Source organism: Ochotona princeps, chromosome 11 (genome assembly GCF_030435755.1).
Source record: "Ochotona princeps isolate mOchPri1 chromosome 11, mOchPri1.hap1, whole genome shotgun sequence".
Taxonomy (NCBI): domain Eukaryota; kingdom Metazoa; phylum Chordata; class Mammalia; order Lagomorpha; family Ochotonidae; genus Ochotona; species Ochotona princeps.
This window is the reverse complement of record NC_080842.1, coordinates 31479023-31493560: the sequence shown is the minus strand read 5'-3', so window position 1 is coordinate 31493560 and position 14538 is coordinate 31479023. Positions and strand designations below refer to the sequence as shown.

General features: G+C 34.7%; 1 protein-coding gene across 2 annotated transcripts in view; it reads right to left on the bottom strand.

Annotated features, from left to right (window-relative positions):
- Positions 1 to 8216: 8216 nt before the first annotated feature.
- GPM6A (glycoprotein M6A) overlaps positions 8217 to 14538 on the bottom strand; it is a 242002-nt gene continuing 235680 nt past the window's right edge. For both annotated transcript variants that reach the window (XM_012931424.2, XM_004579032.3), the window contains exons 5-7: positions 14226 to 14302; positions 13616 to 13681; positions 8217 to 10279 (exon numbers count right to left, since the gene is read on the bottom strand). In XM_012931424.2, coding sequence (XP_012786878.1) covers positions 10127 to 10279; positions 13616 to 13681; positions 14226 to 14302 — 296 coding nt within the window. In that variant the 3' untranslated portion in view covers positions 8217 to 10126. The remainder of the gene's footprint in view (positions 10280 to 13615; positions 13682 to 14225; positions 14303 to 14538) is intronic.

Below are 14538 nucleotides of genomic sequence, written 5' to 3'. Positions count from 1 at the left end.
AGCACTCACATCTCTAGCCTTGCCCCCCCATTTGCATGTCTCTATCACCTAAATAAGCTTTTAACAGCTAGTGACGATTCCAGGCTCAGTACACAGCCCACAGGGACTGAATCCTGCCAGTAACCCTGTGATTATTCCAGTCCAAGATGCAAGACGCCTGACATGTTCTAACAGATCATGGTGATCAGCCTAAACTGTGCCCAGACTGTTGATCCACAGCAGCAGAGGTTTTAAATGTTTTAAACTGCTAACCTTGTGGAGAATCTTTTAGGCAAAGACCAATGACAAACAATGGTAACAGATTTGCTCTAAGATCTGTACTTAGTGGGGGACTTTGGCAGTATTCAAGATTTGTGCTTTACTCTAAATTTAGATACTGTGAACGCGAGGGCCATTCTATCAATGGATACTTTAAAAAGGATTTATTTATTTATTTTTTAATTGCAAAGGCAGAGTTACAGAAAGAGAATGAGAAACGAGAGAGGGAGAGAAAGATATCCTATCAGTGGCTCACCCCTCCAAATGACTGCAAGCCGAGAGCTGAGCTGATCTGAAGTCAGGAGCTAGGAGCTGAGTTGAAAAGCCAGGAACTTCTGAATCTCCCATGTTAGTGCAGTGGCCCAAGAACCTGGGCCAGCCTCCAGTGCTTTCCCAGGTCATAAGCAGGGAGCTGGGTCTGAAGTAGAGCAAACTGCCACTGGTGCTCACTTGGGATGCCTTCTCCACAGCGGAATGTTTAACCTAATAAGCCAACACCAGATCTCCTGCTGCTAGAGACTTTAACAATTTCCACCTGAAAGGAGGAACAATGTGATATTAAAAGCCGAGTGGCAAAGACAGAAATCATTTAACTCAGACCTGAGAGGGAGATAGTAGACTAGACTATTTAAATGGTTTGGACAGTGTCTTTGCCGTTAGCTGTTTTAAAACAATTCTGAAATGGCTTCTTCTTTCCTTCCACTTGGGTCTTGTTTTTAACATGCTTTATGAAATTATTTATATTCTACAGGAATAAAAAGTAAAATCTCTAACAGGCAGACAAACCAGGCAATGATGCAGCTGTCTTAAGGAACTGAGGACCAATCTGCCCCCAAGATCCTCTGTCCCTGTTTCTGGCAGGCAAGTGAAGAGCAGAAGGCCTCTGAGTGTGTCCACATGGAGGGACACTGCAATCCTCGTGACTGCATGAGGCACAGCACTTGTGTTGATTCCCATGGCACTGAGGAGTAAATGCAAAACAAACATGCATTGTGTGAAGGTAAGCTACTGAGACGTTGGGTTGGTCTTACAGGTCTTACTTTACCTCGCCTAACAGTGAAATTGATCCTGAAAATCTGGTGTTGTGAAAAAAAAAAAAAACAAAAAACAAGCAACTAAATAAATATAATTTAGCAGAAAAAAAATGTCAGGAGCAAAGAAGGAAAGAAAAAGGAAACCATGAGCCGAGGGTTTTTGTTTGTTTTTAAATAGGGAGTTTCATAGTTCATGGTTAAAATATTTGGTACAGCTGTCATTTGGTATAACTCATTATGCCTGTGGCCTTATAAGAAGAAGATAGAGTATTTTGTCTTGTGGTGGCCAGGTTAATGTATGTAGCATAATGAAGAATTAAAATGAGTAAAAATTAGCTGACTTTTAGAGCAAAGAGCTGCATGTGCTCAAAGTCTAGAAATATGGAATGTTGCCATGTCTCAAAGCAGACAGAAATCAAGAGGCTGAACCAGACGAAAACCCTTTAAGACTCAATCCTGTGGTAAAAATCCAACCAAGCTTCCCACACAACTGTTCAGCTGTTCACCCAATCATTTCAGAAAGCCATCAAAAAGGACTGTCACACTCTTGAAGATGGAAGTATGTCAATATTTGAGGCAGACCTTTTTATGTCATTACCAGAACACAGAATTAAAGCCTACTAAGCCTTTGAGGAATTTTTATCGCCAAAAAAAAAAGAGAGAGAGAGAGAAATATAAGCTGCATTCAAAACACATCCAAAAAAAAAGTAAAAAAAAATAGTATGGTAATATAACAGAGCATTTGTTGAATTTGGCAATATGGATGCCACTGAATTAGTCAACGATGCTTCTTAATGATAGAATGGGAGAAAATAGAATCTAGAATTTAATTTTTATTTAGGAATTCAAGATAATTAAAGCAAGGAACTTCAGACAAAGGACAGAACGCTCCCTAATAATTTGATGATACAAGCAAAGTGGGTATAAGTTGGAATGAGGTAACAGATTCAAGTAGGGTTTTGTTCTGGCTCATGTTTTGCTGTCTGTGATTAGGTGATTTCAGCCTAGACAAAAGTTGGATGGTATGTTCAGCATAAGCAGTTTCAAGTCAGATGAGAAAGTAAACACAGTGAAGCCGTACCATTTATAAGCAGTGAAGCCACAACAAACCCAGCAATTTGTTTGTCCCTTCTCAATCTTCCAATGTCATGATGCAAATATACTTCTTTCTCACTTACATGCACTCATTTGCAACTCTAATTTTTAGGAAATTTAATTTGCCCCAAATTTTTCTTCCCAGTGGTGTAATTGGTATTTCTGAATGTAAATATTTTATCAATTTCAATAGATGAAATCTCACTTTTGAAACAACTATCTCACGCTCATATATACAGAAGGACAGTTTTGATTATTGGTAATAGAACTCTTAGGACATTCAATGTCTCAAACCAAAAATATAATGGTGCCCTTTTGTTATCAACCCAGGAAACTGACTTCCCTCTATCCTCCTATATCTTATACTTCCATCATCCTAATAATTTCAACAGTATTGTTAAAAAATATCTCTTGAGTAACTTAAATTCCATTTCACCAAACTGTGATTTACTTTCCCTAGAAAATTACTGTCCCTTTGAAACAACAATATTTTGAAAAGTTACGACAGCATATAAGGGAAAAGCATATTCATAATATTTAAGTTTCAGGCAAGCAAAATTAAGAAAAATGTGTGCTATAAATGCATCTCCTATTACTATCAGGGAAGAATGAAAGAAAATAAGTTGAACAATAGTTAAGAATGGAAATTAACTTCTTTTCTTACATACCATCGACACTCCAAACGTTAATAATTTAAGCTCATGAAATTTGTAACTGTGCACTTTACAATATTTAGTGTATGTAGCAAGTGGTGTGGCACAGTAGGTAAAGTTGTTGCCTGCAGGCATCTCATACGGGTTCCCATTTGTGTCCTATCTGCTCCACTTCTGATCCAGCTCCTGATAATGGCCAGGGAAAGGAAGGCAAAGATAAACTAACTGCTATTGCCTATGCTACCCATAAAGTAGACCCAGATGAAGCTATGGGCTCCTGGTTTCAGCCTGGTCCTGTCTTGGCAATTGCAGACATCTGGAGGTGAGCAAATGTATTGGAAACTCATCTCTCTCTCTCTCTCTCTCTCTCTCTCTCACTCTCTCTCTCTCCTCTCTCCATCTCTATTTCTCAACCTTTTACTCTCTGTAACTGACTTTCAAATAAATATTCTTAAAAGACATATGGCTAGGTAAAATAATTTTATCTATGAAAGTACAATGCAATGGAAAGACATCAAAAGAACCTTTTAAAATTATTCCTCTTTTAAATTTTGAGAGTGAATTTGAGATGAAACATGCTTATGCTTTATTGTACAAGAATTTTTATGTTTTTAAAGCACATAAAGGTGTTTTAAAAATAAATAAATAAATAAATTTGAGAGTCATAGAAGGGAGAGCTTCAACATGCTCATTTACTCTCCAGAAACTCAGAAGGACTGGGTCTGGGCCAGGGTTGGAACCAGGAGAAGGAACCAGAAGGCAGGTCTTCCCCATGGGTGGCAGAAATCGAAAGCCTTGAGACATCACTCCTATCACTCAGGGTCTGCATGAGCCGGAAGTGCTTAGCAGAAACTCTTCACTGTTATTTCAAGAATGAAGCTTCTATTTGTATAGATGGGTATTTTATTCATGAAAATATGTAAGGTGTCTGATGAGTTTAGACATTAGGTAATTAATATTAAGAAGAGGAAAAAATATAACAATTATGCCAAATTATAAATAGCATATGCTTAAATATTGTATCATTTGCATTTATTACATTGTAATTTATAATTTGACAGTACTTACTTGGTATGAAATAAATGTGAGGAATGTAAAATTATTTTAAAACCATGGAAACATCCTTCACAAAAATTATAACCTTGTTAAGCTTCATTCACATGCCAAGAGTGCCCATGTCTCACTCAGCATGTTGTTCATTTTGTCTGGAAGATGGGGTCTTGTCCTACTCATGAAGATAATAGTAAGAATGAAGATGGAGTTACCAATCATTGTGAGCACTGTACATCTGAAGTAAAATAAAGATCATTTGTGACCTGAAAGACAGGGGAACTTTGTGTTTGTCAGATAATTCAGTGTGGATATGATTGAGAAAGTAAAGAAATAATTCTTCCAACATAATATCAAATTTTCCTGCATCTTTGATCACTGATATAGAGTAAAAAATGCAATCTATATGAGTGAAATTAAAATGCTGAGATTTGATTATTGCTTATAGCCTTTGCTTTTGTCTTTGAAGAACAGCAGTTTTTGGTTGGTTTCTACTTGCTATGCATTCCAATTTTTACCTAATGGAGTGTTGGGTTTGTGCTTGAAAAGTGACATGAAATGGTGCATTGTAAAATGCTTTAAAAAGAAAGAAAGAAAGAAGGAGGGAAAGCATCACTGTGCTTGTGAAATACGTACAATTTATTCACTTTATATAAGCAATGAAAGTCATAAAAATTTTGAACTTTTCAAATTGATTTTTAAATAATGGTAATATGCTTTAAAATTCTTATTTCTCATGTAAGTGAGCCTTCACTGCCACATGAACTACTAGGAATGATAATTTACTTATCACAACGTGTATAAATTACTGGATATATAGTTTTCTGGGTATATAAAGACAAAAAGAAAATAAAAGGAAAAAAGGAAGTGGTACCTGGTGCTCACACAATATTCTAAATGTCACTTGACCAAGCACCACTGCGGCTCCAGCTGCCAGGGCATTCCTTGGCTCACAGCTTCTTACATGCCACACAAAATGGTTCAGAGAAAGCCAGTCAGGGAGATTCATCTTACGATATCACATCCCATGCAGTGCCCCTCAAGGCCAAAATTAATTGTTAAAACAATAGGAAAAAAAGTAAAAATCAAACATTACAATATTTCTGAGGGAAAAAAACAATATCCGTTTTCAAGTCCGATTGGTAATATTGGGCAGTTTAAGGGATTAGCTCTTCTGCTGGCCTGTCCACAGTATCGAGACCAATGAATTTGTGTCTGTTGCATTTTAAGGAGATTTGCCTGCACTAAATCTAGCCATTGAACATTAATGCAAAAGTCCTGAGCAGAGAGCTAAAATCCCCTGGAGCCAGTATCACCCAATGACTTGATAAACTGTTATTTCCTGAGTTGTATTTATTAATGATACCTATAGAATAAATTTAGCTTCCACCTAGCTACTCTTAAAAAAATTCTCCATCATTTGTTTTATTTTGTTTGGTATTTCCAAATATCAACTATAAAAGATATCACATTTTAGACATAGAGTTATCAAGATAATATTACTTCATTTGCAGTTACATTTTTCTTCAGTTCAACTATCAATAAATTTAACAACTCATTTACTTTAATTTCTTTTCAATTTTTGAATCTGATGAAATTTTGTGGAAAGGAGCTAATAACCTAATAGGTAAAATTTATTTTTGTAAGAAGAAACTCAAGGTTCTGGGCTTATTTAGTGCAGTGGAAGGGTGTTTCCATTGAAATCTGAGGCATTTTAAGGAGACTTGCCTTCACCAAATCTGAACATTTTACATGAGACCTAAATAACGTGTTATAAAGTAGTATAGCTCCATTCAGATGCCATCAGTGTCAGCATATTTCAACGACCAAGTCACCCAGACAAATACACATTAAAATTATATGCTTTTGCTTTGTCTGAGGCAAAAATAAAAGTCAGATTTGCTCACTCTTTGAGCACATCTGCTACTTGTCAGTTTTAACATGAAGAAGTAAATGAAATACTCTCAAATTAGAGCTGGACCACAGGTTTTTCTTTTAGGATAAAAATGAGTTAATTACTTGATCTCTTCTTTTAAAACGTTTATTAATTTATTTGAAAGGAGAATGTAAGGTAGGGAGAGAGACTTTCATTCATTACTTCCCAAATGCCCACAGTAGCCAGAGCTGTCCACGCTCCCGTGAGAGCCCAGGGTTCTGTCAGTGTCTACCATGAGCGTGGCGGGGAACCAAATACTTGTTTCTTTCCAACTTTATAATTTCCCAATGGGAATCACTTAAAGGTAAAAAAAAAAGTGTATTTTCATAAAGATAAATGGACTTAAAAGTTTTCAAAATTGTAATAATAAGCATTTTAAAAACATACACATATCTTACCCATTAGAGCCTGAGCCCTTATCTGTGGTTCTGTGTGCATTGATTTTATTTTTTCTTGGTCAACTACCATCTGAAAAATATCAATAGAAAATTCAAGAAGTAAACAATTTCTAAAGTTAAAGTATTTTTCTGAAAATACGAAATTGCAACATCCCACTGTTTCACAGGGGACATGAATCATCTGTTTTCGAGCATATCCACCCTCCATATTCTGCCTTTCCTGTGGCATTTGAGAAACACACACACGCACACACACACACACACACACACACACATATCACATTCAAATAGTTTATTATAATGAATTGCTATCATTGTTTTATTTTATTATTGCTGACTGTTACTAATCTCTTATTGTGTCTATTGTAAATTAAGCTATTAGAGAACAAGAAAACACAGGAAAAGTAAGGTCTGGGATTATCCATATTTTCAGGCACCCACTGGGAGTTTTGCAACACCATCCTCAAGTACAGATGCAGAGCTAATTATTGTATTTTGAAATTTTAGGTTACATTGATGTGTTTCACATACAATTTTTGTTGTCCTGTTGCTATGCTAAGAATTCAAAATATCCCTGAAAAACTATTATTTCAAAATAACTAGATAGGTGATTGTTTTCATATTGTCTTACAATAATTTTTGAAAGGTGATTAAGTTACTCTGTCCAATTGATGAATTTTTCATTTTGTTAACAATGGAAACACATAGGTAGAAACTAGCAATTCATTAGCAACTATTTCCCAATTTTTCAAAAATGTTTGGGGGTTAGCATTGTGGCATATCAGGTAAACCGCTTCCTGAAGTGCTGGCATCCCATATGGGCCCCAGTTCATGTTCTGGCTGCTCCACTTCCAACCCACCTCCGTGCTCATGGTCTGAGAATGGCAGAAGGGGATGGCCCAAGTATTTGGGCCACTGTCACGTAGATTGGAAGCCAGGATGAAGCTCCTGGCTCCTGGATTCGGCACTGATCTGTCCTGACCGTTGCAGCATTCTGGAGAGTGAACCAGTAAAGACTTCTCTCCATGTCTCTCCTTTCTCTCTTCCATTTTACTTTTCAAATACATAAATCTTTCAAAAGTGTTGCTATTTCTTTTATCTACTTAAAAGACAGAGTGACAGAGAGGGTGGGTAGGAGTGAGGAGTGAGGTTTCCTATACAGGTAGACCAAGGGCTTCAGTTACATACTGCTTCCAAGGATGCATTAGCTGGTAGCTAGATCAGAAGCAGAGTAGTAGGGCCTTGAACTGGCATCTCACTACTGGATGGAGGTTCCCCATGTAGCTCATGTTGCTGTATCACAACACTCAGTCGTATTTACTATTTTTAAATGTCTATCACATCTGATCTTGCTGGAAGAAATTATATCCCAAACAAACCAAAAGTCTAGAAAACAACTTATTCATTATAGTCTTCTCACCTGAGTGTTTTGAGGCAAACCAAGAAATCCCTTTTCTTTTGAGTACTGTTAGTCTTTCCTATTAGTTTGTGAAGCACCAAAGCACAAATGTATATTGTGAAACAACAGAAGCCAACTGCAACACAGGAGACATGAGGAAAGTTACCATGTTCTAAATGAGATGCACTCCAAAGTCCTTCCCTCTTTCCCACATGTTAAACTCCACACTAATCATCTATGAACATTAGTTCCATTGAATCCTGAAGTGTTAGGCACGCTGACTGAAACTGTACTCCTAATAGATTATGCCTACCTCATCCAAAAAGAATAAACACATATAAGAAAGAGAAATAAACAAAACAAATTTTAAAACACAACAATCACTGCAGAAACTAATAATAAGTACACAAAGTACACAAGTATATTTATTACATTTTGCAAGCACTTTGTTCTACATTTCAAAAACGCCACCATCAAGCTGTTGGCACAAATATGTACAAAACAGATTAATTGCAATGCCTGCTACAAAGCACTCTGTGAAAATACAAACTCTAATACTAGAAATCAAATTGTCAACATCATTACATAAATTTAGGAGACAGCTTTAAAAATCATCACAAACTGCAGACACAGAACTGAAACACTATAATATAGAATTTAAAGAGCCCATTAATACTTTTGCTGAATATCTGTAATACTGCATATATCAGAAAAAAATGTTGAACCAGTAAGATAATCTCAGTGTAAAAAAAAACCCTGCAAATTAATACTACAGAATGCATACTCATGCCACAGATAACTCTAATAATATCCCCCTACCTACTACAAGAACTTGTAAAAGTACTGATGATGCATGATTAGTAGTTGTACAAAGATTGTTTCACTCAATAAATTTTATTAGAAATGCACTTACACTGAGAAAGGAGTTCACAATGGTCAAGTCAGTGCACAATACTACCTAGATTTATACACTGACAAAAATGTCTCGTCAGGCTATATCATCTTAAAAGACACTTTACAGCATTCTTGTAGCATTAGAAATAATCAAAAGAAGAGTCAAGGCTAAAACAAACATCGAATTTGGTCCAGTAATACTGATTGTTTTTTAAAATTTCTTTGATACAGGTATGTTATATAAATGACTATGAATGAACGTTCAGTTAAAATGACTTACTGGAAATAAAAACACAAATATCTCACTACACTTCCAAACAATACATTCTATAGTGGCCTCTGACCATACTTTAGAAAACACTACAGGTAAACCAACATAAATTGGAAAGCTGCAAGCAAGCTATTATATTAATGAAAGCCTTTTCAAATATATCATACACATTTTAGCAATAGTTTACAGAGGTGCAATCCATTAAAGTAGGTAAAACAGTTTCTGAGGGATTAGTGTGCTTATTTTTAAGATACCACCTTCATAAAGGTAATTATTTTCCACATTAGCATATTAAAAGTTCCAATCCAGCCACTGCTTAAATCACAAGATCATTCTCCAGTAGTTCACAGTAATTATTTCCATTAAATTTGTCTCTATACTAATCTTTAAAAGTTAAGCCTGGTGTCACAATCTTATCAAGGCAACTAGCCATGCATTAGCAAAACTGTTTCTACATGCTCACAACATAAATATGATTAATCAGAGAGACATACCTCTTAAGTACATCAAGAAAAAATACAATGTTAACAAAGATAAGAAGCACTTTTTTAAACCTACTCTTATAAATTTAGAAATTGCACCTTAAATTGATGAAAACATTAGCCAGGGCCTTTAATAATATGGCCACTTATCTCCAAACAAAATTTCCTTATTTTAACAAGAGTTATTATGATGGCATCTTTGCTATTCAGAATATACAATGGTCCCTTTGAAGATTACCTGTAGTTAACCTAGTTACCGAAATCAAAACTAAAAAGTATAAAAAGCTATTTTCATTTCAAAGCATAGGAAATCATGAAAAAGGTGTTATGTATAACACATGGAACTGGTTAAAAAACAAAATCAATTGACAATGTTAGTGTTTTTGATCGTACAGAACTGTTAAATGAGTTTCAGAATTTCAAAACAAACAAACAAAGGCTGGATAGGAGCTTGCAGAAGAGATCGGATAATACCAATTTAACAGATTAGGAAATTAAGTGCTAGACAACAAAGAATTGTATTCAGGTGATTCATAGGTCACCCTACACATCATTGATGAGAAGCACTCTTTTTTTTCCCCCCCAAATTAGATGGTTGGATGGCCCTTAGTTAAACACCAATGCGTTTAAACGGTACAAAGACCAGGGCCATGTGTTTATGTGTACGCGTTGAGCCGCTCTTTGGAGCGAGTGGAATGGATGTCATGAAGTTCTTGCTCCTCCTTGGACTTGATGTCCTCGTACTTCTGCATCCGACAGGCATCTTTCACGTAGGCCCAGTTGGCAGACAGAACCATAAGGTAGTGCACCTAATTAAAGACAAACACAATTTATGCTGGACACCGGTTCAGTGCATTCATTACATATTAATATCATGAAAGAAATAGTCAAAGCATATAGTTATATGGGAAACATCCAGATACAAAACAAAAGCCAAAAATTCTGTGATAATAGGAACATGTAAGTAAAATATATTTCTTGTTCCTCCAACTGAACCATGTTTGCAGCACCCTTTCTTCAGATATTTTTCTCCTTATTTTTCAAATGTGAAGTAACCCAGGACTGATTTGTAGTGTGAGACTTCCTGCCCATTCTGCCTTCATTTACCCAAATCTTAAGACTATGCACACTACTGTATCTATATTTCATAGTCCATTGTCACAAATTCTCTTGTATAATTTGCATGAAACTTAGTTGAATGAATTAGGGGATTTGTTACTGCGCAGTTCAAAGAGAAATCTTGGAAATCCCAAAATGAGCCAATTAATTTAATTATCCTTTTTTTTATATATATACAATGAGTTTTCAATCTCCTTCATGCTATAATTACAGGACAGAAAGCACTGTGCTGCATGGATTTAATATATATTTATATACACTGACAGTCATAGGAATAGTGCTATGCTAAAACAGGAAGATTTCAGTTTATATCTAATAATGAAATTATTGATTGAACTGACTCAGCATTGTAACCTTTGTTTTCTTTTCTTATGGACTTTGATGGATGACTTGGAGAGAAACTCAGCACACAGTTCCTCTGAGTTTTAAACGGCGGGCATTTTTTTTATCTAATAAATAAGTAGAACATTACTATTTGGATAATTAGTGAGGAGTATTTTGAACGAAGATGCAGAATGATCCTAGAAAATTATAGACAGGTATAAAAAATGACAAGCCAATTCTAAATAGTGAATATTGTGGAATGGTCAAGTATTTAACAGATAATGCAAAACATAATGTTAATATAAGAACACAGGAAAAACACGCATATTTTTGTAAGTTATTTTAAATTAATATTCTTAGCTATACACTGTTTTTTAATGAAAAATTTAAGCTACTTTATAGTCTTTAACACTATACCATTTACACAGTGATTGCTTATTGACTATATTCATATGAATATATGAGCAAGGCTTTATCCACACATTGAAACAGATGCAGTATTTTCTTACTTAGATATCAAGTGCAAGGGAGTAATCTGACAGAGTTATCACACTGGAGTGCCTAGGATCACGTTTGGCTTCACTCCCAAATCCAGCTTCCTTACAATGAATGCTCATCTCGGGAGACAGCAAGTGGTCCAACAAGTAGTGGGCTCCATGTCACCTTTGTTGGAAATGGGGACTGAGTGATTTGCTCCTGGCTTCCCAGCCCTGCTATTACATGTATTTGGGGAGTGAGTCAGTGCTGCCCCCTCTGTCTTTCAAATAAGTAAAATGAATAGATTTTTAAAAAGATTCCATAATGTTGCAAATTGCTGTTGATGTTATATTGGGACTCTTAATTGACTGGGATGATATTCTACCAGCTCTAACTTTGGACCAGAAATGGTCTCCCCAAGAAACTGTTCAACCCATCTGGACAATAAGTAGCTGGACTCTATGCTTGGTATACGTTTGCAAGGAAAGAATCTTGATTGAATTTGAACTGTAATACTGCATCAAGGTGGAGGAATCCACCAGGAGGGAGGGGCGTGGGGAGGGGTGGGGGGATTCCCAGAGCCTATGAAACTGTCACATAATGCAAAATAATTAATTAAAAGAAAAGAAAAAAAAAGATAACAAGTGCTGTAAAAAGTGCTTGTCAAGTGGATGGTGCCTCTCAGTGAAATGGAAATTGAGATTATCAAAAACTTTACTCTTTCTACCTGAGAAAATACAGTCCTTAATCATTAAATATGAATCCATGAACTACTGAAGAGAAACCCAGGAGTGCTTTTGTTCAGGAACTGTATGCATGTCACTAAAATATCTACTGGCTTGTTATGTGCATTCGGACAGACATCCACGTTTCTGGTCTCACAGTCGGGCTCGGCTGCCTGGGACTGAATGCTAGGTTCACCACTGGCCAGAACATGGCAATAGTTCCCCAGGGGATATTTAAGCATTAATTTAAGAATACCAGGCTTTTGCTTCATGTTCTATTTTGATCCCTCCATTTAATTAGTCAACATGATCTTATTAAGCATTTCACATTCTGAAATAAAATTCTCATGTAGAGGTTTATAATCACCACAGCTAAAACATTGAGCTTCAGTTATAATTAACAAAACAGTTTAAAACTCACTGTCACAGTGGCATAGAGTCAGTTCTGCTGTATATTTTAGCAATACTTTTTAATAAAATAACCAAATTAAAAACAAAAATGTACATGAAGAAAAAAATCACTGTTTTGATTGGGTTTGTTATTGTGTTAGTATTGTCTCATCATTCCAATTCTTAGCCCTTGATAAAAGAAACTTTTTTGAAAAGTGCTACTTTGACAATATATGAAATAATATATATAATACAATATTATATGTGTGTATGTATGTATTCATAATATATTATAAATATATAATAATATATAATAATTATATGTATAAATATATACAAATAATATATTATAAATAATTATTTATATATACTATGAACAATAATAGCTGTGCATTTACCCGGAAACTTCTAGCATTCTACACTACTTATTAGATATGATACAGAAATAAAAACTAAAGATCTTAACTACAAAAGCTGTTAATGCTACTCAGAAAGCATGCTTATTGTTAATATCTGCCCTTCAGTAAACAAACTACAACTTATTACTGGAATAAGTTACAAAAAAAAAATAAAAGAGAGAGAGACAACTGCTGTTCGATTCCCTCAAACTCAATAAAAACCTAAAAACTATATGAGATATTAAGGACTTAACATATCTCAAGCAAACTGGATATATAAGGCATGAGTTTGAACTAATAAAATTTATTTTAGGAAAAATAAATTGCTTCTTTCTAATGAGCCATATATATAGTTCCTATTTATGCTCCTACTTAAACAGGAAATCAGTAATAATATATATCAGAAATTGATTAGATTTTTTTGAAAAATGAAATGGGATACATATCTATGCTTAGAAATTTCATGTAAATGATAATCTTACATGTAAAATTCTAATTAATTAACTTTGTCGCTGTTATTGTTGAGTATTTTAATCAACTGCAAAATACTATTTCTTTGCTAATGACAATTTAATTTTTTTACTTTCCAATTACTCCTCCCTTTCTTTATTTGTGGCAGATAAATTAAATGTACTTCATAAGGATTTCAGACATTAAAAGTTGTTATTACCTCAAGTCAACTGTTTTGCAATGTAAATTGAAGGTGTCTTACCATAGCAATGACTGCTGCCCCAGCACCAGCAAGTGCCACAATAAACAAGTGGAAAGTCAAGTTCAGCTGTAATGTAAACCAAAGAGAAGCAAAACATGTGTCAGAACCTCACGGAGAAAGGTTAGGAGTGACAGTCTCACAAACAAGGTGTTGCCATGTTTAAAAAAAGTGAGCCTGGGATCACTTCACAGAAAAGAATCATCACAGTGTCTTCCCAACTGCAAATTATTTAAATCCTTTCAAATTCAAAATTTTAATATAATTTCATTATCGTGAGGACATTGTGATTGATGATGACCTATTGTAACATTACAACAATAAGCTATATAATTGAAATTTAATTTTAATACAATTGAATTTTTCAATGCTAATTAAAATTATTTTCTTGAAAATTTCAAATATTTTGTATCATTTTATTGAAATATAATGTCATAATTTTCCATTGCATTTGTATTTATTCTCTACATCCTCTGAAAAGTATCACTTTCTTTAAAAATACATCTGAAAAAAATAGAGGAACTTCAATCTAGATTCTTACGTTCTATATAGCAAGTAAAAAAAGTAAGTTACTAAAATGTCTGATAAAATTAAAAGCTGTGGAAACACTCACCTCAGTAGATTCACACATCCTCAAGAAATTCTCAGAGACAGTGCAAATTTTCTTTTCTTCTCCAATTGTCACAATCCCTACATTATGTAGAAAATTGGTTTTGCATTATAAATATTTTCATGAACACAGAAAAAGAGAAACATTTTGACAATCAAATCTAAGCCAGACATATTTTATGTTGTATTTTAATGGGAAAAAAATCCATCATTTTCGTTCTATATGATTGTACGTAGAATCATGAATTCCAAAGGTGCACAATACTTTGGCCCTTAAGCATTATATAATATTTTTAAAACATCTGACATCAACTGAA